We start from the raw sequence: 26,753 nt of genomic DNA, 5'->3' as shown, positions 1-26,753 counted from the left end.
TACAAAAGTAGCTCAGATTATTAGCTGTTCTTGGTTGAATGATTTTTAATTATTTTTTCTTTGGGCCTATCAAATATTAAAACATTTAATGCTTTTTTGTTATCAAAATATTTCATCAAATTTTTCTTACAACTATTCAGGGTATAGAAATGGTTTCATGAGAAAATAAAAAAATATTACCCTACGGAAGATACCCTATGGAAGGTACCCAACGGAAGTTATGGCAATAATAATTATTATAATAAAATTGAAGTATTGCGTTGAAAATCATAATCGTGATGATAATGATGGTTATACAACAAGCAAAATAACAAAAGACTTTTTAGGTTAAATAAAAACGGCGCAATGGCTTATATTATTTTAGTTGTTGCTAGGAGCCAATATTGTTCAAATATAACGACAATTATTGTCGTTATTATATTTCACTATTATAATGAAAGTAGTAATAGTCGATTACAATTAGGAATACAAATCATTTATATCATTATTACTAAAAAGAAAAAATTATTACTTTAAGTTAAAACTTTTGAACTAATAATACTGTACTATTTGCAATGTACTTTATAGGTATGTATATGTAAGTAATTGTATTTATATGTATACTGTAGGCTGTTGTAACGTAAATTTAATGTATTTATACGTACGTAATAAATACTGTTTTATTTGCAATACTGTTAATAATGTACGTAACAAATACTGTTTTATTTGCAATACTTTACTATTTTCAATTGTAGTTAGTTATCATTTTTACAATGCTAATGTACGTTGCAACTTGTTATTAACACATCAGCCATTATTTTTTTCAAATAATGGCTGATGACGGAATTGCTTCTTATATATCGTTTTAGTACCAGACTCGATTTCGTATACATAAAAACGTGGTCAAAAAATGGCATCCAACTTTAGTTTGCCGTCGTGTAAATAACAGCTTGGAAAATTTAATAAAAAATACATATAATATAGTTATACAAAAAATTTAATAAAATTGTACTCTTAAAAATTGATTATTCAAAGATCGTTCTTATAAAGTGAATCTATTAATGATTTTGTTGAAGCGGAAACAGCTATGTCTTAGGATTCTTGTTTTTAAATTTTACTAATCAGTTCAAACATTTTTTAAAATCAATCAACTGGGTAAGTAGAAAATAAATGTATTTGTACAACGTTACAGAAAAAAAATGCTGCTTTTTTTAAATTTTATCGGATATTAAAAACCGAGCATCCTTTTGTTTTCCTTATATATTGAGATTTTAAAAGTAAAGTATGAAATAACCCTTCGGGGGGTAGCTCCTAAAGTTTCATTTTTTTTAGAGTTCTTTAATAAGCTTATATTATAATAGTAATTTTATATTTTATATACTTTTGTTAATCAGTTAAAAGTATATAACTTAGTTTAGAATAATACTTAATATTTAACTAAATATTAGAAAAATGTATTTGTTCTTCATAATTTTTCGGTTTCGTTTTATTCTTGAAACCTTTTCCCCTTATTTTACACCGCTTCTTGTTCATGCTTTAATATTAACAAAAAAAAAAAAAATTAAATTCCGAACGTTAGCAAAGTGAAGTTGAGAGCCATTTTAATTAATTAGGTTTAAAATGATTTCAAATTCAAATTAAAGCAGGCTAACCTTTTTCTGAAGTTACTATCTTTCGTTCAAATGCAAAATGTATCTAGCTGGGCAAACCTCGGCAAAAATGTGCTTAGGTAATGTGGTTTTGTTTGAAAAAAAAAAAAAATAATAAAAGATTATTGTCGGTAAACTGTTAATTTTAGGAAAAAAAATTTTATAAAATAAGTTTTTATTATTTTCATATTCGTGTAAATATATTATTATATATTCTATATAGTAACGTTTAGCTTTCAGATAACAATATTCAAAAGAATAATTTTAAGATCAATAAATCGGTTTTTGTATTTACGACATGGTCATAAATACAAAAAGATCAATGTGCATTAGTGAAAAATCCACTTTTCTGTGATTGTTATGATAAAACAATTTTTAATCAGTTTACAAGGGCCAATTTTAAGCACTGAAGTGTTATATAGATTATCTAACAAACTAAGACTCTCAATCTGAAAAATGCATAAAAATCGCGTTAATATTTAAACATCAAGCGGCGTTTCTTCTGAACATACGAAACAACAGCAAATTAAATGTAAGTAGTATAAATGTGTTCTTCTGCAACATAATATAAATTCATAATCTCTAGTAATCTTCCAGACTTTTTTTATTCTTAAACAATATTGTCATTTTTTATAGTAGAACACTAAATAAATTAGCAACATAAATATAAAATAAATTGCAAAAAAAAAAAATAATAATAGTAAAAAATACTTTAGAATAGTTTGTTTGATAGAACAAAATACTAGGTTGACTAAACCATTAAGTAAATTGAACTTTTATAATGACGCATTTTGCAGAATAAAGTATTAAATAGAAGTTTATCTGAAAATGACAAGCCTAAAGACATTTTGTATGACAGTTTATTGGACACAGTTGTTTATACTGCAAAGTGGTTTGTTCTGCATAGTAGATTATGGTTTACAGTTCATTATTATCCACAGTAGTACAGTCTACATTGTAATTTGAATGTTTTTTGTTCGACAAAAAATATTCAAATTATAATGTAGACTGTTTTATGTTATGTTTTTCTTTATATTTATACAAAAAAAAAATTTTTTTAAGCTCTGATTAAAATCACATTATCAAATTCAAGTATGAAACATTTATATAAATATATCTGCGGATTACGCAGAAAAATGTTAGCTGAAAAGAAGTTTATTTATTAGTATTGCTTTGTTTTAATAACAAAAAAAAAAAGAGTTTAACAGTGGCATTTTGTTCAACTTTAGAAAGCCGATTAATATTCGTATTGTTAAAGTTACATAGTCAACTATAAAATAGTTTACAAACATTATAAGGAGAAAAAATCTCAGCATAGTTTTTCTTTTTTGTCACTTCATGGAAACAGCTATTTTATAAAATGTTAATGGAAGGATTTTAATTAAAAAGCTGTTGTTGTTTTTTTCAGAAAACTTAACGAAGGATAAAAGAACAAAAGAAGTTTGTATAATAGTTGAATTCGGTATGATTACAGTCGATGCATGCGTGAGCAGTAACCAAAATAACGAGAGTTCATCAATACCGCTTTTAACGAGTACTCGATTAAACAGACTTTTAAAAGAACCAGATCATAAAAATATAAATTGTTCAACAAAAAATCTTACTCAAAATCTTGAAACACGTGAATCGAATTTAAAAAACTGTTGCATTCCATTATTACGGAAGTCGAAATATCTAAACTGTTGCTGTATACTGCGGAATGGACTTAACAAAATGTCACCATCTGATTCTCCAAAAATAGATCCTATTATTACGGATTGTCAGATTGATAGACGCCGCGTTTGTGTAAATATAGCAGGAAAAAAATATGAAACTTTTGAAAGTACATTAGCAAAATATCCAGAAACATTACTTGCATTACCTCAAAGAGAACTTTTTTTTGATAGTTTAAACGGTGAATACTTTTTTGATAGAAATAGAAAAGCATTTGGTGCTATTTTAACTTATTGTCAAACAGGAGTGCTAGTCAAACCCCCCAATTTAGACGACAGAATTTTTGCTGCGGAGCTTCGATTTTTTGGTTTTGAAGCTGAAAGCGAAGCTCACTTACCAAATGTCTTAAACCATTCAGAAAATACTTTATACCCAACAAACTCATATTTAAAATATATTTGGGAACTATTTGAAGCACCAGATACCTCTTTAGGTGCCCGTTTAATTTCTTTGTTTTCTATGTCTGTTATTGTTCTATCAATTGTAATGTTTTGTATTGAAACTTTACCTGATTTTAAGAAACCAGTTTATACAAATGACCCTTTAACAGGAAACAGTTCTATTTCCAGTTTTGAAACAAAAGACGAGTACGAAGCTGCATTTTTTGCAATTGAATGTGCTTGCATTGCATGGTTTTCAACTGAGTATTTGTTAAGACTCATATCTTCACCTAGAAAATTTTTATTTTTACGTCAGCCATTAAATATTATTGATATTATTGCAATATTACCATTTTATATTACAGTTTCTTTACGTAACGCTAATGCTAACGTAGCAAGTCTTTCAATTCTTCGAGTGTTACGTCTTATACGTGTTTTCAGGATTTTCAAGTTATCACGCTACAGTAAAGGGTTGAAAATACTTGGTTATACTTTTAAGGTTAGTTCTTTGCAACTTTTACTTAATTTTACTTAATTTTTACTTAATTTTTACTTAATTTTTAAGCATATACAAATATGTATAAATTAGTATAGTATATATAAATTAGTAAAAAATCATTTATCAAATTTTTAACGCATTGTTCCATTAATAAAGAATCATTAGAAATGAATGTTCAAATTAACATATATTAATTTTAACACGACTTCTTGTAATTTAAAAATTAAATTACAAGAAGTCAATGTCTTAAATACAGTAATATATCATACAATTGAAGAATATGTTGACACTACTATAAATTCTTCAGAATTGTTTATTTCTGTTTTTTTAATATCTTTATAATACAATATTTTAGAAATATATTTTTAATGGGAAATTTGTATTACTTTATTTGCTTATTTTTACTGTTTTTTTAAGAAAATTTTTGTGTACACATTTAGAAATTGGTTCTAATTTTTTATTTAATAAACATTATCGATTGGCATGTACAAATTTTTTTTTTTTTACAGACATAAAATACAATTTTTGGAAATAATACAATACGCAGGTGCTGTTTTAAGAATAAACCGATTTAATTTAAAATTATCATTTTTTTATCTTTTAATTCCTATATGTATTTTGTCAGCTGGATGTCCTTGAATACTTTTTATTTTTAAAGGATTGGCAAAACGTTTTTTTCATTTACCTCTGTTAAATAAATATAATATTTTTCAGGTACATTTTTAAAACAAACAACACATTTACATACCATGTTGATTCTTATAATTTTCTGTTATTTTTCCGTTTAGAAATCTTTTTTGCGTAACACATAACTAATGTGGCCTTTTATAACTCTTTCCATATTTTTTTGCAGCCATAGCTAACTTTAATTGTATTTCGGTTAAAAAGTTTATGCGATTTACTTGAGGGTCGGAACTGTTTATCCACTAATTTAAAAACACTTTTCCTATGTTAGTGGAAACATTTTTGCAATATGGTGGGTTGAACCAAGCTATGTTTCTTGTTCTATTTCGTATTTTTCTTTTTTTTTTTTAATTTTAATTTTTTAATTTTTTTGCTGTTTATATAAACAAAAATTCCTATTCATAAAAAATAAAACATAGTTTAGATTAGGGTAATATGAGCACCTAAAGCGAAAATTATTATATTTTCAAAAATAGTTATGCTGGATCCAAAATTTTTACAAATAAACAATTTAGGAATCCTTACTCATGGTCCACTTAGATATTTGTGCACCCGAAACTTTTTTAAAAACACAGAGGAATTTAAAAAGTAGCAAAAGTGCTCATATTACCCAGACCACATGGTAATATGAGCACTTTAAAATAGCTCAAAAAAGTAACATTAACTAAGTAAAAAAATACCAACCTGACAATTAGAACTAATTTTTAGAATATAATGATTCGTTAATAACAAATCTTCTTATTAAAAGATCAATTTTTAAGCCACTTTTTGTTGAAACAATAATACTAAGTTTTCCGCATATAATAACAATAAAAAAATTAGTTCGTTATTTTTTTAATTTTATTTACTCAAACCTATAAACAATATAAAATCAAATTTTTTGAGTTTTAAACTACAGAAAAATGTTTAGTAATGTTAAAATATTAAAATTTAGCTAAAATGTTTTTCTTTATAAAAAAATTATTTTTTTTATATTGGCACCATAATTTCGCGCCACAAATTTATTCATGCGTGATGATATTGTTGTAACAAAACAAAATATTTAATAGCGTTTTAATTAGATGATAGCCGTTAATTACTGCATATGAATTTACGCTAATTGTACTGATTCCTGTTATCATCACATTAAGTCGATTCAAAAAATTCAAAGAAACTTTAGTTTCGCTGCTTACATCTAAGAAATCTTTAAGTATGCTCATATTACGATGGTGCTCATATTACCCTCATCTACCCTAACTACAAATTATAAATAATAAACAGACAGGAGCTCAAAGAAGATATGGATGGCAAAATACCGACCTAATCTTTTCAAAGAGCTTTCAAAAAGAAGATTTAAATTATTTGATTAAAAGTACAATTAGTCCAAAAAGAAGATTTAATATTTAAAACTACATATAGGTAATAAAGAATATATAGTATAAAAAATATATATATAAAAAGTATAAATAGTCGCCAATAGCCAAAAAAAGAAAATATTTAAAAACACAAATCTGTCAGAAATCCTGTTTTTTATTTATCGTAGGTCTATGGGTAATAAATTGCTCTATTTCTGATTCGACTTGAGAATTTTTTTTCTGGAGGAAGACTTTTTTTCATCTCATGAAGAAGTAGTTGCCAAGCACTTAAACCTGATTTTAAATCTTTATCGTTGCCTAATTCTGACACATTACAATCAGATATATAAAACTAATGTAAATAATGAGTTAGCTAGTAATGCTTAATAATATACTACATAGTTAATAGCTAAAATTGTCAATAATTTAAGTAACTGTTATAAGTTTCAAGCAATTTTTAGATACTAAAGCAAAGACTTCCTTCATTGTTTTTTTTTTTTTATTGCAATGATTTAATTTATTAACTTTACCATTGTCTTGACAAATAATTGTTTAGACATAAAATACCTTAAATTGAATCCAATTGGAGTAACTTTATGTTTAAAGCATTTTCCAACAAACATTCTTTTATTTCATCTCTTGAACATAAAATTTTTGTGGCTGGATCTAAAAAAACAATACATTTTTGTAGAAGTTAATAACTTTAGTCTTTGGTCAATTTTTTTAGAGCTACATTTCTTTATTTTTTTTTAATTTTATCAAAATCATAAGGATTTATAGCAAGAAGTTTTAGTATTTTGTGTGTAACTAATTGCAAAATCAAACAAGAGTTGTCAGCACTGACCACAAGGGTTAACAATTCAATTGACTTTAAAAATTTAACTAATTCAGAAATCAAGGCTTGTTCATTATTATTTAAACAAAGGTCTACCCTGATACATTTTTTAAGTAAAATTTCTATAGGATCTAATAACTGGTTTATTGATTCTATCATAAAGAGTGCACTCTTCCATCTTGTGCGTAGATGCTTTTTTAGGCTCTTATGCTGTTTTTTCATTAAGTTATCCTCAAATTTCTCTTTAAATGCGCCATCAAAAAATTTTCTTTAACCATGTTTGAATCATCATAAATTTGAATTGGAAACTACTGTTATAAATCGTCAAAATCTTTCACATCAGCAAAAATTCGAAGATTGTTGTACAATTTCATATTTGCGTCACGATAAGATTCCTCTAAAAGTAAAGATAACTTAAAGTTCAAGAATGTCACAAAAAGTTTTCATCATATTTGCACCATTGTGAACAATATGTAACCTCATATCTCTGCAATGCCTTTGAAAAAGTTCTTGAGCAATGACTTTGATAAAACTATGACAATTTTCATCTATATGACTTTCTAAAGGCAATCACGCAAGAGAAAACATTTGTCTATCCTAGTTATTATAATGAATGGAACACTTTAGCCCCTTATAACTATTTTTTTTTGTACTTCTCAGTCCAACTGTCAAATATAACTGTTGCCGCATCAATATCTTTTAAATTTTCTGATACAGATCGCCTTTGCAATATTAGGTACAGAAACTTGACTTGAAGAAGTGTGGGAAGTTTTATTCTAATCTTTGTTTTCAAAAAACTTTTTAAATCCCTCATTATTAAAATGAGAAAATGGTAATAGATCTGTTGAAAACCGAAGGGCAAGACGGCGACTCACATCATATTTTATTTATTTTTTAAACACTTTCGTCATATATAAACCATTCAAATAAAACATTGCAAAAGTTAATTACAGCTGCTTGAACAACAATTTCAAGTAATATTGATAATTCTTTGAAAAAATTTGAATTTGGCAAGATTCAATTGACCACTTCAAATTTTGAATTTTGAATTTCAAATTTTGAACAAATTTTTATTGCAACTACCTTTTTTTTAACACGTTAATCTATCTTCTATAAAACGACAAAGTTGATTATTTTTTGCATTATCATGCTGACTCCTGACTGCATCTAAAACTATGCTGACTCCTGATTGCATCTAAAACCAGAACATTTGAAAATTCTATAGCGTATCGGCAAAAACAAAAAATAGAATAACGAATAAATTAAGTTGTTCTCACCAGCTGAAAGTATAAGTACATTTGTTTCCAAACCAAAATTCCAATTTACCCCAATCATCAGTGCTATCGATGGTAACTAGGGCAAACTTATTTTTAATATCTGACACTGCATATGGTAACTTTAAAAATTTATCAATAAGCACTTTTTGATTTTGTTTTGGATTTATAATTCAAAGTTCTATCCCCTTTTTTTCTGGATAGCATCACTTTTTTTTCTGGATAACATCACATTTTTTTCTGGAAAACTGCAAATAAAATATTTTAGGTTATACAACTTATTTTAATTTATCTTTCTGTAAAGAGAAAAAAGTAAAATGTTAATGGTTGAAAAAATTACAATAAAGATGACCAAATTAGTCAGGTACAGGAGCTTAGAAAAGGAATTTAACGACTGGAAAAATTTAATTTTCTCCTCAAATAATAATAGTTTTCGTGATAATAAATCAAGAAATAATTACCCGGTAGGAAATGAGCTAGCGACTAGCTAGCTTTATTGCAATTTTCAAGCAATTGTTTTTTTCTTGTTTTATTTTTTCGTAATGTCATTAACATCTTTAAAAATTCGATTTTTAGTGTTGAGTCGATTATAATTATGAGGATAACTTTAAACTTTGCAATTTTGTAGCAATTTGTCGCTAGCTACATATCGTAGCTTTGTAGTTAACTACAAAATATCTGCAAATCTATAGCTGGTTGATAGCTACATATCAAATTTTTTTAGTCAGCAATTTTATTACGATATGACGCTAGCTACAATACCCAGTGGGTCTTTAGCTTATTAAGCTAGCTGTCCTCGTAGCCAAATTATTGTCTTTATCTTTACAAATATCGATAACTTTTCGCTAACTTAAAAAAGCTAACGATCCTCGCGGCCAAATAGCTGTCTTTATCGTTACGATTATAGCTAGCAATTTGCTTGCCGATTTTCCAGCGAGTATCAAATGATTACTTGTTTTTCTAAAGCAAACCTCCAGTAAAAAAGCAACTAATCGTTTTTTTATTGTTTTTTTTTTCTACATACATTGGTTCAATAACAATTTTAGCTGAAAACTTTTATAGACAACTAATATAAAAATTATTAGAACTCTATTGAAAGCATGAAACGTTTAAAAGACCTTCAACGCGTTTAAATAAAGTTTAAAAGATATATATATATATATATATAATATATATATATATATATATATATATATATATATATATATATATATATATATATATATATATATATATATATATATATATATATATATATATATATATATATATATATATATGACAAAAGTCAGGCTTTTTTGTATTTGTGTTGTAGCATTTTATGATTTTATTAAATGTTGTTCAAGCAGCTGCAACATATTTATGTTATCAAAACTAGAATGCGAAGAAGCACTTAAACAAAATGGTTTTAAAAACTTCAAACTAAATTACAACAAAAGCATCTTCAACAATGTTAGCGGCTGTCCATTAATTACGTCAACAATTTTTTGGCAGTTTTTACCTATACCCTTCTCCTTGTTAACAACTTATCAAACCTCCAGAGACCCCCTATATAATTACGTCAACACTTCATAACCCCTTTCCCCCCTTCCTTCATTGAAAAATCAATTTTTTTATTTAATTATTAGTTTTTGTTTATATATAAAATGTATTTTAATATTATATTATTATTTGTGCATGACGCAACGTGACATCGAAAAAACTATATGAGTACATCTTCATCAGCTTCTATATCCATTACGATCAAATTTTTTAAGGTATCCTGCAAAAACTGATGGTATTTTTTAACAATACCAAAATGGAACTATATAAATAAAAATATATATATATATATATATATATACAGTGGGGTGCAAAAAAAAAGCCACACTCAATTTTTTGATAAAAAAAAACAATAAAAAATGTCTTAAACTCGTATAATAAAAGTAATTCAGGACAATTTTTAAAGAAATGTATACAATATTATTGTACATTACATGTAATGAAAAGAAAATAGGATTTGTAAAGTATTTTTCAAGTTTTAGCTGTATTAGTACTTAATTGGCCATCCTTTGTTTCTTAAGACTACTTCTGCGCATCTAGAAGGCATATTATCTACAAGTCTTTTTAATAAGTCATTTGGTAAAGGATTCCAACCTGCAAGAAGAATTTGGAACAGTTTATCTTCATTTGTTGGCCGACGATCTTGCAATTTTCTATTCAATATAGACCAAAGATTTTCTTTTGGATTTAAATCAGGAGACTGTGCTGGCCAAGACATAACTGGTATCAATTTCGATTCCATATATCTTTTATTCAACGGTGCTGTATGTTTTGGATCGTTATCTTGTTGAATAATGTAGTCATTATTACGGAAAAGTTCTTCTATACTTGGTCCAAATTGATAAACTAAGATTTTGTGCTACAAATGCTGGTCCATGGTACCCTCCACCCAGTAAAGCTTTCCAACTTTGTGTGCCCTTAAACAACACCAAACATTAACTTTTTTGTGTCATGTTTAATGGTTGCCTTGCATGTTTGAGGGTTGAACTTTTCCCCAAATAATTTCCAGCAGTGAGATTGACTGTTATGGAACAACACAAAAGGAGACTCATCGCTCCAAATAACTTTAGGCCATTGCTCACATGTCCAATCTTTGTGCTCAATGCACCACTTTAATCTTTTTTTGCAAACGATTTCACTAGCAAAAGGTTTTTTTATTTGGTTTCCAGCAAAAAACTCCCCTGATGCTTTTATTCGACGAGATATTGTCCATTTTGAGATATTAGTAAGGTTCAATTCTAGCTTTATCTCAGAACATGTGATTTTACGATCTTTTTTGACGGTATTAAGAATACAGTCATCTTCCTTTTTTGATGTTTTAGGCTTTCTACCAGATCCAACAGACCTTTCAGCTGTACCAGTGTGCTTATACTTCTTCACCAATCTACTAATAGTTGAGTTTTGTCATTTGAAACGTTTTCCAATGCTTCTGTGAGACTCTCCTTGGTCAGCAGCTTCAATAATTTATCCAATTTCTATTTATGTTAGTTGTTTTCTAAAATATTAAATGTGTTTGTATTAATCTGTTTTTTAAAGATTTTATTTAAATAAATATTAGTGTATATATAAACATACCTTTTCTGTCCAAGGTTTTTCACTACCATATCCAATTTTTTAGTTTTGCTTTCTTATACATTATATACTTAAAATCAAGAAAAAATGTTAGTTTGGCTTTTTTTTGCACCCCACTGTGTGTGTATATATATATATATATATATATATATATATATATATATATATATATATATATATATATATATATATATATATATATATATATACCCTGCAGTAACAAGCATGTACAGTTAGAGCAGATTGGAGCAAATTTAGATGCCAAACGTGTAAGAGAATTACAATACTTTTTTAAACTATAAAACGTAACAACTAAAGCTACTGTGACCACAATTTTAGCTGTTTCATGTCCACCTTTCATTTTTCCTCTACCAATTTTTATGTTCGATGAAGAAGGTGGTATAAAGCAAAACTATGCAAGCTTCTTTTTAAACCCGTTATTTATATCGAAAAGAATTTGTATCAATTATTTACTTTATTAAGCTCCTATTAAATAATGAAATTGTAAAATAGATTGCTCTTGGAATGGAAATGAAATTTAAAAAAGTTTGATCGCTTCGTCTAGTCCCTCAACGGCTACTGAACATAAGTCTTTTTTTAATTTTAAAAAGTACCTGCTGAGTGACAATAAATAATAAATTGACACCACAGACTTCACACCACAGAAATTAACTGGCCTATTAAAAGCCATTGCTGAACCCGAAATTTAGTCGAACTAACTACACTTTCAGAGTAGTTAGTTCAACTAAAATCTTCAAATAAACTTACTTTCATTGCATATAAATTGTATTACCACTTTTTCCAGTAAAATTTTATTTTTTTATTTTTAACAGCTTATTTGATAACTTTTCTGATGATGTATCATATATTTTATTTGATAACTTTACAGATAATGCATATATCAAATATATTTGATATTTTTTTAAATAATGTGTATATCAACATATATCTGATGATATCGACATATATCGGATGATGCATATATCGACTATACTTTATTTAACTATATTCATGAAGAACTAAATAATTATTATAACTCTGCATCATTTGAAGTTTTATTAAGAGTGCATTTAAACTTTGAGAAGCTACTACTATTGGATCTCATTTAAAATATCAAAAATTGAAAAAAAATCTAAGTGTTAGTGACAAAATCATAGCAAAACTATGTTTGTAGTATTTTACTTTTTTGATTTTTATTCATGTGATTTCTTACTGAGCATTTCCTTTGGGGTTTATAATTTCTGTTTATTCAGAAACTCTTTTACCGAAATATTTAAACACATTTAAAAAAGTGTTTGAAAAAATGTTTAAGCCACCTTTGAAAACTTTTTTACCTAAATATTACACACTTTTAAATAAGTATTTATAAATATGTTGTCGTATAGTAAAAACTCATATGCAATTCAAATCTGAATAAAGCATATGCAGCAAATTTGCATCAGTTCATTGTCATCAGAACCGATGACATTAACTCTTTAAGTTTTAAAACTTGTTTCTTTTTAGTTTTTTTTGAAACAATATATTCCATCTTAGTTGGGAAAAAGCATTATACGAAGGTCCAGCCCAATCACGACATAAACATTCTAATAAAGGACTGACAAAAGATTTAAAGTGCTCGCTGTTGAATGCGTTCAAGTGTTTTTATGTTACTTTTTAGGTTAGGAGACCAGTTATGGATAGCATACCAAAGATGAGGTCTAATGTATGTTGTGTAAAGGACCCTCCATAACATTATTCCTTTTGTGCGAAATAATTTATTTTAGCCTGCCAAGTACTTGGTTTAATCTAGCTGCTGCAGCTTCTACTTCATGCTTAACCTCAAGGTCGTTTGATGTTATCGTATGATGTTTTGTATTGAGGATACCTAGGTTATGTTCAATATTTGTTATTCCAAGTTATGTTCAATTGTTGTCTATGAGTAATAGCGCACTGATTTATTTGAGTGACCAGAATGTATGACTTTACATTTTTTGAGTTAAATAACATGAGTCACTTCTTAGACAGTTTGACTGAATGATCTATGTCTATTTGTAATTTTATCGCATCATCTTATTTTTTGATGACCCTTAAGATTTTACTGTCATTGGCGTAGATCATAGACCTAAACTGAACCTTTTGGAACTCTGCTAGTAACATTTACCCATTCAGGCTTGCTATTGCTAGTTACCACTACCTGTTGTTTTTTTTTAACCAGCCAGTTATTCAATTCAGGAGTGCGCGTGTATGCCATACGCTTCAAGTTTTAGATGTGTGAATCATATTTATTGCATAATTACGAAATAGTGCTTCTGTTAGTATGTATTTCCTTCAGCTTCCATTTTTAAAATAGGAGTCACGTTTTATAACTTCCAGAGAATAAAGACTCTGCGTTCAGCTAGTTATTTTTTGAAAATCATAGCTTGTGGCCTGGCTGTTGTAGTAGCATTGTTTTGAAGGACACGAGGATGTATGTTATCAAAGCCTTTCAACTTTGTCAAACTGAACTAATTTAGTTTTTATTTCTACTTCACTCGGGGCGCATTCTATTTCTGTTTGGCTCTTAAAGGTTGGCATCTAATGTACGGGTTCAACAACAAATACAGACTAGAAATATACGTTGAGTAAATGAGAAACTTTATGATTGTCTCTTATAAGATTTCCATAGTTGTCTTCCAATGACTTCACCATTTCATTTGCTGTTCATAGTTTGCCTTGCTCCAGATGAATCTTTTCTGTTCTTTTTTAACAGAATTGCTGTTGAGTTAATAAGAAAGCACTGGGCTTTCCCTGCTGGTGTGTATCCAAATGAGCTGCCTTCATGTATATCATCTATGCGGTCACGTTCGAAAGTGATTTATAAATTTTGTGTGCTTGATGGTTTTTTTTCTTTATTTCTGCAGTGAATGGGTAATGTGACCATTTGCATGTGCTGGAATTTAACGTCAATCGGATGTTTGTTTTGTTCATGTGCAAATGTTACTGAGCTTCCATCAAGTACTGCGGCTAAAGTTGAAATCGCCGTAGATTAGGACAGATGAGCAGCCTAGTGTTGATAAGCTCAGCTTTACTGAATCAATTGATTTGATGATTTGTTTTACAAATTATAACTCCCACGTCATTATCATACTGTTGGTATATGCAGCCTAATAAGATTCATATCCTATTGCTCGCCATATTTGTTTGATATTTGTTGAGTTGAGGTGATGTACTTGTGTTTCATTTTCTGAGTATCACCTTTTATGAAGGTGGCTACACCACCTCTTCTGCTCCTCGGTTTTTGATATGAAGTTGGTAGCTAAGTCGAGTTTCTGACTTTTGATCAAACCAGGTGGCAGTGAAGAAAAGTAAATTTGGTTTCTTTTCTGTTATTTCATTATAAGTTCTTGCAATTAGTTTATCTCTTTAAGCTTTAGCAAACGAGGATTGTTTGCCAAGAAGTTAAGTTCTTTATTTGGATTATTAATTGTTATTTTAGTTTTGTTTGATTACAGATAATTTAGTTGGCTTAAACGTAGCTGGTTTGATTTACAGTAAACCAGAATTGGTCTTTGTTGATGTGGTGGAAATGGTATTGACATATTGAAATGGTATTGGCATGGTTTTGGTAAGGAGTTAAGGATTGTTTTTAGTGATTCTTTGAAACTGCTGTTTTAATTTGATCTGATTATTTTAGTTTAATCCAAAAATATTTCTTGTTATTAGCAGATTGTGCTGTTTCAATGCAGCACATATATCTGGTCCGTCTGTGGATGATCCATCAAATGGGTTCGTTCAGGATAGCTTTCATAAGGGCTTTATTTTTTCGCTTCTTTTTATTATATAATTTATTGAAAACTTCTTGCTTTACTGCTACTCGGTTTTCTCAAATGTATACTTCTCTGAACGCTTCCTCCTTGTGGGAGTTGGCTTTGGGCTTTGAGGGTGGTCTTGTTGTACATCTGTTGACTTGACACAACTTGTATTACACCAATTCGATTTTGCTTGTCCAGGTTTATGTTCTAGTGATTGTTTGCCAAATGTTTCTTTTTTTATTACAACGAACGTCAAAAATTTCTTTATGGTTCACTTCGATTGCATCAAAAAACTCTTTTACAAGATCACCATTACTTCTATATTTGAACTGTTTACGACCTCCAACTACTATATTTTTCTCTTTTGTAATTTTTATTTTAATTACTGCCATAAGTGTTTCGTTTTGCTATATTGAGATAAGAATGATTAGTTGTTGCTTGTAATCTATTAGCTGTTGTTCTTTTTTCATGATGCTGCTTGATTTGGGATATGACCGTCATTAACGTAATTTTAATCATTTCAACAACTTTATTTTTGTCAAACAATGTTGATGGTTACTTCTATTTTTGCCGGCTCAAGGACCTAGTGAATCTCTAGGGCCTTAATAATCTCTAGGACCTCATTAACCTCTAGGGCCTCATTATAACTTCGATAAACTTTTGTTCAATTACACTCATACATTTATATTCTTGTAGATTTTTGTAGTTAATTGTATACTCCAATTCAAATTCTTTCGTATGAGAACTACCCTTCTACAGCCGTCCGGGTAGTCAAATGTTTCAAAGTATTTAAAATTCGTTTTACCTTGTTAACTATTAAACTGGATTAATGTGTTTTTTTTCATGATATTTTTTACTTTTACCTAGTTGTTTTACTTGTTTGTTTTTTTCTTTCTGTAATGCAACAGGTGTGTGCTAATCCTTATTTTGAGATTAAAAAAAGTTAATACTTTGTTCTAAAGTCACATTTGGGACAATATCATTCTTTTTAAAACCTGAAATCTCAAAATTACAAATTGAGATTTTTTTCTATTGTTTTCTAAATAAACAAGCGTTCTTACCAGTCTCTCAACCCCGATCGTTGCAATTTTTCTAAAGCATTCTTAATTGATATCAATATAAATATTAAAAACTTCCAGCATGCACTATTTTCAAAAGCTATTTATCTTAAGAACTTAAAACTCTGAATCTGTCTTTTAACCCACTTTTATATTTTTGAACATTGACAAAATATTTTCTAAATATTTTTTAAAACTAAATAAAATATAATGGCTTTGAATCCGTTTCCATTGTTTGTTTTTTCACCTGACATATTTCCACAAGGGTGTAAGAGTGTTATAACAAGGGTGTAAGAGTGTTATTGATGGTACTGTTATTGAGGGTTTTGTTGTTCCAGTTCTTAAACCATGTGGTATGCGACTTTAAACAAATTATTTTTTATTTAGCTAAAGGTTAGCATAAAAACTTAAAGGAAATTTAAAGAAACTAGTCACTATGCATTATGCTATTACTATGCATTACGCCATTACTATGCATTTGTCATCACTATGCATTACGCCATATGTCCGATAAATTGTTTAAATTTAGTTTTTCAGAATATCAATTTGAAATAATCTAATAACGAAAATACTAAACAAAAAGACTTTATTAAAAAAAAAAAGAAATGAACCTATCTATTTTGTATTGATAGAGACAAAAAATGTATATTATTGGATTAACTTAAGCTAAGATTTTCAGTAAATATGTAAAGACTGGTTGAATGGTTCAATCAAGTTAAAAAGTCGTAAAGAATAAATCAGAAAAATCAAATGCACTTGTACCATTTTCTGTATAAAAAATAAAAAGAAAAAAGAATACTCGAAAATCTTTTTAAATTTACACACGAAGAAATGAAAAGGTTTCATTAAAAAATTTCGAAATAATGTTGTTAAATAGTTAAATTTGGTGTTTAAACAAATTAAATATCAGAACCAAATGTTACCTATGTGCATGGAGATTTAAAAGAATTTTTATTTTGCTGTAGAGAAAAGTTTTTTTTTAATTTTACACATATTCCTTGAACTATCGTTTTTTTGTTTTTTTAAATATTATTTCATGTTATAAAATAACATGAAATAATATTTAGGGAAAAAAAATTTACCAGTTGTATTAGAGTATAAATTGTTTTAATTTTGTCATAGGTTGTTCTTGAATTAAAATCTACAAAAAATGTTGATCTTTTAATAATATGTTGTAAATTATAAGTGTAATTTCTTGATTTTTATTATATATTTTAGGCAAGTTTGCAAGAGCTAGCTTTGTTAGTATTTTTTCTTGCTATCGGCGTTGTTTTGTTTTCATCGGCTGCTTATTTTTGCGAAGAAAGAGAAAAAAATACTCAATTTCAAAGCATCATCCACGGTTTCTGGTGGGCAATTGTTACCATGACAACAGTTGGCTACGGAGATATAACTCCAACGACACTTGGTAAAAAAATAAATGAGGTTTTTTAATAATTTTTAAAACTTTTAAAAGTATGTAAAAAACTTTTTTTTTATTTTCCAAAATACTTTTAAAGTTTTTAAAAATTCGACAATTAACTTTTTCTTATTGTAGGTTTGTGTCTTCTTATTGTAACTTTATACCCCAGTGGGCACAGGACCTAAAAAAGACGTCTTTGAACGTTCAAAAGAAGTTTTTTTAGACGTTTAAAAGACGTCTTTTTTACGTAACGTGCTCACTAGGACCTTCTTACTATTACTTTGTACCTTGTATTGAAGCTGAGTAATGCATTTTAATATACACTAAAGTTAGAATGATAGTTTATTAAATTTGCCACATATACTATTTAAACAAAAAAGATAATATACTAATAGTATGCAAGAGTTTCATGTAAAAAGAGATTTACTTAAAGAAAGGCACATTATAAATAATAATAAAAAGTTTTTAAAAGACTAAATAGTTTTCCCAAAGATTATTGGTTTAAAAATTATAATTTTTTTCGTGCATCCAACTTTTTTAGTTTATTGCAAATCTTTTCACTTTCACGTCCTCGCCTACGACACAAATGTTATGCTTACGTATTTTACTTGTTCTTCTTAAGAAACATGATTTTTAATTTTTTTTTTTTTTTTTTTTTTTTTTTTTTCCTGGTTACTCAGGGTCAAAACTACAGTCAACCGCTAAAAATGTCTATATAGGTTCTCTGAAATTTTTCTATTCAATGTTTGCCGTGATGCTTAAAAAATTTCATTAAGATAAAATTATGTTTTATAGTAAAAATATATATTAAAATAAACTTAAGGTATAGACCACAAGTAAAATACTTATTTTTGATCACAATATGAAAACATTGTTTTAAAATTTATTTTATTCAAAATCATATCCTCTTTTTTTTAACGCATGTGTGAAGCAAAATTTATTTTTGAAAATGTGATAGTTTTGAAAATCTGAAAACAATTTTTTTAGTTTTGAAAATGAAACAACTTTGACATTACAAAACCTTATTGTGTCCTATTTTGAGTTAACAGTGCAAGTTTTTGACTGCAGCCTAAAAATTGCACAGTCAGGCAAACAACTGTATAGTTTCAAAATAAAAGTGGGTACTTTGTTTTTTTATAAAAAAACTTATAGAATTTTAAATTTTTTCTTTAATGGAAAGTATAAATAATTCAATAAAAAAAATAGTCATATTAATTACTAAATACGTTTTGTGCATCAAATAAAACAAAAGGTTCACCCTTAGTTTGTAAATTTCATAAAAACTTTAACAAGTATTCATAATAAGTTAAATTTCTTCATATAAACTAATATATATTATTACAACCAATGATCGAACGTAAAAGTCAGAATGCTTCAAATGTCAAGATCTGTCTAAAATGACAAGATGTAGAGTGATGTCTAAAATGACAAGATGTAGATATCTAAAAAGTTATGCATGGTATGACAAAACATCTAAGGGATAAAAGTTAGGTAATTAGAATGGATATTATAATACGCAACAAAAGGTTGTTGGGCACCAGTCAAGTAAGATGCACAGACACTTTTACTGTTTTGAGCCAAAAAATGAAAAATAAGTTGTTTTTATTTTTCTCCCAGATTTCTATAATTTTTATTTATCTGACATCACTTAAGTGTTGATATTTTGCTATTTTATCGGGCTTTCGAGTAACTTTCGATTATAATCAGTCGTTTTTTCCGAAGTCTTACTGTTCTCTTTAAAACCTGGCTATTGTGTCATCTTGTTTTTTCCGAAGTCTTACTGCTCTCTTTAAAACCTGGCTATTGTGTCATCTTGTTGAGTAGGGGTAAGTTAAGTAGCTTTGAAACAAAAAATAAAGATAAACTATTGATCACAAAGATACAACTTTGATAAGAAAGAGTTTTGCGGTACACTATATATAAATTTTTAGTTTTTTTTCTTCTACTCTTTCTTACGTCATTTAAGTGTATAAAATAAAAAGATTGTAATAAAAATGATAGTTTGATTAATGATTTATTCCAGTTCTATGTCATACATAATCATTTATTCGTTGATGGCTCAGCTTTCCGTACACTGTTGCTTAACTTACCCCGTTGACATAGGGTTGAGCAGCTTTGTGAATTTAAGTCAATATCTTGTCAAAAAAATTTAAAAATGTATCTTTTTTTTAACCAATTTTTGGCAGGGTATCGTTTTAATCCAAGGTTTGATGGAAATAACGGTCAAGTTACCCAGAGATGCATCACATCATAATAAATTTGTATTTTTAAGTACATTTGATAAAATTTAAACTTATGATCACCAATTAACTTCAAAATAAGAAATTAAATATATTGACAAGCATAACGTAGGTCATAAGTAAGGAAGTATATGAAATATGTTAATTATAAACAGTATTAAATCAATATAATATATTTATTAATTGTTTTAGTCACTAGACTGTAATTTAATGTATAGTGAATTTAATACGAGGGTAAAAGTTAGGAGATGAAAATGTATACCTTCTTCAATTTAATTTCTCCAAAATTGATTTTCTTTTTTTTTTCTTTTTTTTACATTCGGTTCCATTATTAAAAAAGGTACAAATCTAACTATGCTGCTATAAATAAAAAAATTGTTCATCATCTTTATTTATGGTTACAAAGATGTTGATATTCAAAAAATACTTCGCCGCATTATTAGTTTTTTCTATTTTTCTCAAAACAATAAACATGTGACTTAGCTCTTTTTAGAAAAGCGCTTTTCAATTCTACTTGTTGCGAGATTTTTAAGTAGTCTATGTAAAAATGAAAATTTGGAAATTTTGAATTATTTTTATTTTATGTTCATTGTTAAATTTAAAGAAATTTTTTGGTAATTCCTTGATGTATTTTCTCTGACATTCTTTTCATCATCACCTCTATACTTTACCTCGATTATCATGTTTAAGTTGGGGAAGACAGGGCAAGATGGCACAGTTTTTGAAAACCCTGAGTTTTTTCAAAATTTATTTATAAAGCAATAATATTATTTAAATATTATTGCTCCATCAATTTTAATATATTTTTTATTCATAATGATTCATTGCCTGTCTGCAGTTTTCAGTTTGCAAGTAGAAAAACTTTCAATAAAAACAAAATGTAAAATTCATAATTTTGCCGTTCGGTCACGTGATTTTAGCAAGTTTCCAAATTTGAAAAATTTGAAAAATACAAGCTACTCTATTTAAATTATTTCAAAATAAATTGTTGCAAAAAAATATCACTGAAAAAGTTACACCCGTAAACCATTAGCAATAACCTAAACCGTAAACCATTAGTAATAACCGTAACCGTAACATTTTTTTGTGTAAAAAAAAACTTAAAATCATGTTAACTATATTAAAAAATCTAATATGTATTTTAAAATATAAGCTATATATATATAAAGTTTCGTTTCCACCCATGTATTTTTTATTTTTTTATTTTTGATTTATATGAAAAGTCATATTGCCCCATTCGCTATTATGCTCTGTTTTCCTCTACTTTGATTGGTTTGACAACAAATTGCAAAGTTTTTACTCTATAACTTGTTAAAAGCAGCATTACAATGTAACAAAAAATTTAAAGATAAAAATTAAAATCTTTAAATTTTCTCTCAATTTATTATGTAAACTATCTTTGACGTCATCAGTGAATCATCTTTAAGTTATTTGCCCTTTACTTGGCCCTTACCCTTTACTTTTTCATATGGCAACAAAATATAATATCCAATCGATTGACCTTCGTGATTTGAAATTTTTAATCTTTCGTAATTTTTACATGATATTGGGCATTTCTAAAGTTGATAAAGTCAAAATAGCGGCTTCCATGATCTAATATCAGGGGTACATTTCTGATTATTTTTGGTAAAATAAATTTTTTTCAAATAAAAAGATCATAAATTGTCTAGTAAAGAACAATATTAAAGTAAAATAAGTTTAAAATTTAGAGAAATCTTTACGTGGCACAAACTTTTTACCGCGTTTTAACAACGCTAAGATAAGTACATTAAATTGGATCTTTTTAGTGAACATGCAAGTATATATTTAACAAGACTCTAACAAGTGAACAAATTATACATCTTTAACAAAGCTAAAGCTTGTTTCATTAGGTCAGGTTGTTATGATATTCATAAACTTGAAACACTATTTAACTTTATTGAGAAGAGAAACGGTAGTCTATTATATATAATTTTCCTATTTTTTCAGACACGGTAATGATATTTTAAAAAAGCTTCTCATAAAAGTTACTCCATCAAACCAGATTTAGTTCAATTAAAGTCAGACCATATTTTGTTGATGAATCGAATAAACAAGTGGTTTTATAAACTTTATATGGGGGAAGAGTTTCACCTACATTACTTCCACAAAACGTCAAATCTAAGGCGGAGCAGAGTTTACTTCTGCTAGTTGTTCTCGCAATGTACTTGTTTCTGTATTCCATAACAAGTTTTGTTTTGTTGTTGTATTAAGTTTACCTTGTTATAATTCTAAACATAGAATTCCGACAAGCTTATGCTCAGTATTTAGAAAAAAATTAATTATTTTTTTATTAATAACTGCAACTTATTTTATTTTTCATGCGATTCTATGGGAAAGCTGCCAATCTTCGAAAAAACTGGGATTTAATCATTACCAGGAATATTGTTTGAAAAGAAAGTCCTATGGTTTTTAAATTTTAGTTATCCAACAATTAAAATTTTTACGTTAACCTTTTTTAATGGAAACTTTTCCCCCTCTTTTCTAAACGACCCCACAACTGCGATTTTTGTAAAAATGCTTTTAAAAGTTATTATTTATGTTGTCATGCCTCATCATACGTAAACACGCTTGAAGCACCAATACTTTTTTTACGCTTTCAGTTTTTAAGTTTTCAGTTTTGTTATAAAAAAAATAGAACAGATTGTTCATTCCTACAAATATCAGTCAATACTTGTATACTTTTTATATTTATCGACACTTGTACACAATTCCACAACATTTGTTCCTAAATATAAGCCAATATATGCACATTTGTCTTGGCAACCGAGCAAAGTAAAGACAACTGTTGTAATTTAAACTGTTGTAACTTGGCTGTTGTACTCTAACTGTTGTACTTTTGCTTTTTATAAATACAGCATTTTGATGGAGTTTTTATTGTTTTTAGTTGATAATTCTTTTTTTTATCAATTATCAAAATTAATCAAACAACAAACTAAAAAAAGAAGAAAAATTTTTAGTAACATGCTTAAAAAAAATTCATGATGGATAAAATTGTCCAACTTTTATCCATCATGATATATATCTAATATTAGTAATAATATCATGCATTCAATTATACGTTATTTGTTATACGTTAACGATTATGCGTAATCTAATATTAGTAATGATATCATACATTAAAACAATGTCTCTAAGGGGCTGATTATATGGAGAAAAAACATCCAGCTTAACCGAGGTTCACCTCGTGTTCGTAAGGAATTATTCAAAAGTCGCGTATAATATACTTGGCTTTTGAATAACAATATTATTAAGTATCAAGAAAAAAAATTTAAATTTTAAATATCTCCTCAAAAAATGAGCACTCGATTCATTACACAAGGCTTTTTTTTTTCTCCATTTTTGCCGTATAAAAAATGTAAATACAACCAATATTTCCAATATACAGATGGCCGGGGCAAGAAGAAGACACAATTTGTCTTATCGCCAAACCCCGAGATTGATTCCGTAAAAAATAAATAATTTCATATAGAGAATATAAATGTTACGAATATATATAAAATAAGACTGTACTTATAAAAAGATGAAACAAAAACAAAAAGTTACAGGGTCATAAAGAATTTTTTTTTTTTAATTTTTAAATTAAAAAAAAAAAATTTTTATAAAGTAATAAAATAATTAATAAAAAGTAAAATAACAAATTCTTAGAAATAAATATTAAATAAATAAGTATATAAAGAATAATATAAATTTGCACAAAGTAAAACTTGCAATAAAATATAAAAAAATAAAAAACAGCTTTTTTTTTTTTTTTTTAATTAGTTAAGATTAAATACTAAAATTATTAATAAAACACAGAATTGAGAAGAAATTGCTTAAAATCGTACTTTTCAAAAAAGTTGCAACTGCACCAATTTTATATTGATTCTGCTGTAAAGTGACATATCATGACTCATTTCTCTTTCCCTTTTGAACACAGAAAAAATCGTTCGCGTCAATTTTTAAATTTAAAACTAAAAATGAAAGTTTAATATAAGCTGTTTAGATTTACAACAAATTTTTTGATAACTTTTTACTTTTGTTATATAGATATTAAAATTTTGATAATATTTCGCGCTTTACGAAATAAATATCATAAATAATTTATAGTTAACTAACGAAAAAAACTTTCTACTTCAAGACAAATGTTAAAACTTTATACGTGGTCAAAAGACTTAAATTTAAAAATTAAGCAAATTCTATTTAAATTTTGTAACAAAGCTGTCAAGTCTTTCTGGGATGGTTTTCAGCTTGTGTTTATATGAAGAGTTTTCACCCCAACCGGGATCCCGCCTAACTGGGATCCCGGTAGTTCTTGGGTGAAATTTTGCATAGGCGGGGTGAGTAATTTTACATATGAACGCAATGTTTTAATTGTATGAGTTTAGAAAAGGCGAGATCTCGGTTGTTTTTAAATCCTGGTTAGGAAGGATAATTTTTATCCAAATAAATAGCCCCTATTGTAAACATTATTGGCATACATTCAAAATAATTTATCTAATATAAGTAATATTAACATACATTTAAAACAATGTGTATCAGTCAACTCGTTCAAAGATTTTAGAAGTTGAAGTCCAATATAGATAAATGAACGGACACAATTCTTTTCTTTCAGCACGGAAGTGCCTGCTGTAGCACTTTCTCATCGAAATATATAAATTTAGTATATGCATATATAATTGATTTCTGAAATACATAAACTCAAACTCATATAATGTAAGCATTGAGGACGTCAAAAGATTAAAAACTTACATAGGGGAAAGTTCATTATAAGGCATTTTAATTTTGAATAAAAATAATCAATTTCATTCATTCTTTATATAAATATTTGTTATGAAAAAGTGCATTATTAAGTAGCAATAATTTAAAATCATGTTAAAATATTCCAATTTGTTTTGCGATTGTATGCAAATAGTGCAGCCGTGATGCATTAAGGAGAGTTCTGGGTTCTGAACCAAGAAGTCAGAGATTTGACGCCAACTCTAGCCCAACAAACGACATTTGTAAGACGTAAACTTTCTAGTTAAATGCTCTTCCACGGTGCTCTATAATAAGACCCTATAAACTTCTAAGAACACCTTAATAACCGCAACAAACAAACAAACAAAAAGTTGCAATTGAGATAACATAAATCTAATGCAATATTGTAACAATATTAATATAGTTTATATAATTTAGTGCCTATTACATTCTTAAATACTATAGAAAATAAAATAAAAAGGGTTTCAAAATGTAATTTTTTTTAAATCTACAAACCTGTAGTTTATTTCATTTTTAAAGCAATAGTTTAAATTATTTTAACCTTTTTTATTGATCTATTTTATTTACATAGGTGGTAAAATAGTTGGATCTCTATGCGTGTTGGTTGGTGTACTTACAATAGCGTTTCCTGTTCCCGTTATAGTGAACAATTTTACCTACTATTATACTCTTGAACAAGATACACCTGAACCGTTGGATGAAGATTACTTAGAAACACCATTGGGAAATAATAGAAATATTTACTCTAGTTTTGCATCAATTGTAACAGAAAGTAACTACCAAATTGTCCCCTCTAACAATGATTCAAAACAGAACAAAATGTCTTTGAGACAGCCTTTTAAGACAGAGAGCTTTAAAGCTAATGGACCCACTCAAACGAAGGTGAGAAGCGACTCTTGCAGTGAAATAGAATACCACTTGGAATCACCTGTTTAGAGAATGAATGTGTTGGCTAAATTTTTTTAAATAAGGTTACTCAGCATGAATAGCATTAACAATCAAGCATCAAAGATATTCTTAATTAAAAAAAAAACTACAAACAAAAGAACTTTAAATTGGAAAAGTTATACGTGATAAATTTTTAATGTTAAAATTTCACTGACTTTTTTTTTCTAAAATATTTTATATTTCATGGGTATTATATATTTTATAATGTGCTTTAAAGATATGTTAGCATTTTTTAAATATTTATTGACATACTTATATAGAGTATATGCCTAAAATTCTGAACGTTTTGTTTCTGTAAGAAAGTAACTATTAAGTTGTCACATCATTTGCAAAATTTTATATTATATATACTTTTTTCCTACTTTTATCATAGGTAACATATATATAACAGTAAAATTCCATGTTTATTCATTAACATGGAATTTCTATAAAGGCCAAAAAATGATCTTTAAAAAGCATTTTTACAAGTTCTGTGGTATCAACGCAATTTATACAAACTTTTTATTTATTTATTTTTCCCCTTCCCCAACCCTCCATCCCCCAAGGCCGAGAAGGCTACTACATTTGAGAAGGCTATTTTAGTTGTAGTTTTAACCCACTCTTAACTCTTTAACTCCAAAACACGAACATTGACGAAGAAGACTGCTGTGCGGAGAAACAAGTTTAGCACGGTTCTACCAGGAACGTGGTGGGAATCGAACTTGGAACTTCTTGCTTATGAGGCGACCACTCTACCAACTTTTTTGCATAAATTTCGCACTTTATAATACATTTTTAATCATTTTAAAAGTTTAAGCTAAATTACCCGGGAATGAGGCAAGTTAGCAAACTTTTTTTAATTTTATTTTCTGAAGTCAAGGAAAAGCTCCAAACCAGTTTTCTATAATAAATTTAACTTGAAAATGTTGTCTAAATTTATGCTCTATAAGATTACGTTTTAATATTTACAAAAAATTGTGCCGTTACAAATGGGCTAGAAAACTCAAAGAGTCTCCCTTATGACAACTGTAGTTGTTATTGAAAAGTTTTTAAGAAAAAGCATCAGTTTAATGTTCAGAATTATCATAAATAAATAAATGTAACATATTTATAACAACTAACAACTTTATTTTTATT

General features: G+C 27.6%; 1 protein-coding gene across 11 annotated transcripts in view; it reads left to right on the top strand.

Annotated features, from left to right (window-relative positions):
• Positions 1–25,919, top strand: part of LOC100214532 (shaker-related potassium channel tsha2) — a 54,333-nt gene extending 28,414 nt beyond the window's left edge. For 9 of the 11 annotated variants that reach the window (XM_065799536.1, XM_065799528.1, XM_065799534.1 and 6 more), the window contains 3 exons: positions 3,037–4,220; positions 17,508–17,697; positions 25,261–25,919. In XM_065799536.1, coding sequence (XP_065655608.1) covers positions 3,093–4,220; positions 17,508–17,697; positions 25,261–25,625 — 1,683 coding nt within the window. In that variant the 5' untranslated portion in view covers positions 3,037–3,092 and the 3' untranslated portion in view covers positions 25,626–25,919. Of the gene's footprint in view, positions 1–452; positions 568–1,903; positions 2,161–3,036; positions 4,221–17,507; positions 17,698–25,260 lie in introns of those variants that run through there. The other 2 variants (XM_065799529.1, XM_065799531.1) reach the window with 2 other exon arrangements.
• Positions 25,920–26,753: the final 834 nt, after the last annotated feature.

This window comes from Hydra vulgaris, chromosome 06, assembly GCF_038396675.1.
Source record: "Hydra vulgaris chromosome 06, alternate assembly HydraT2T_AEP".
Classification (NCBI taxonomy): domain Eukaryota; kingdom Metazoa; phylum Cnidaria; class Hydrozoa; order Anthoathecata; family Hydridae; genus Hydra; species Hydra vulgaris.
This window is presented reverse-complemented; position numbering and strand designations above follow the sequence as displayed.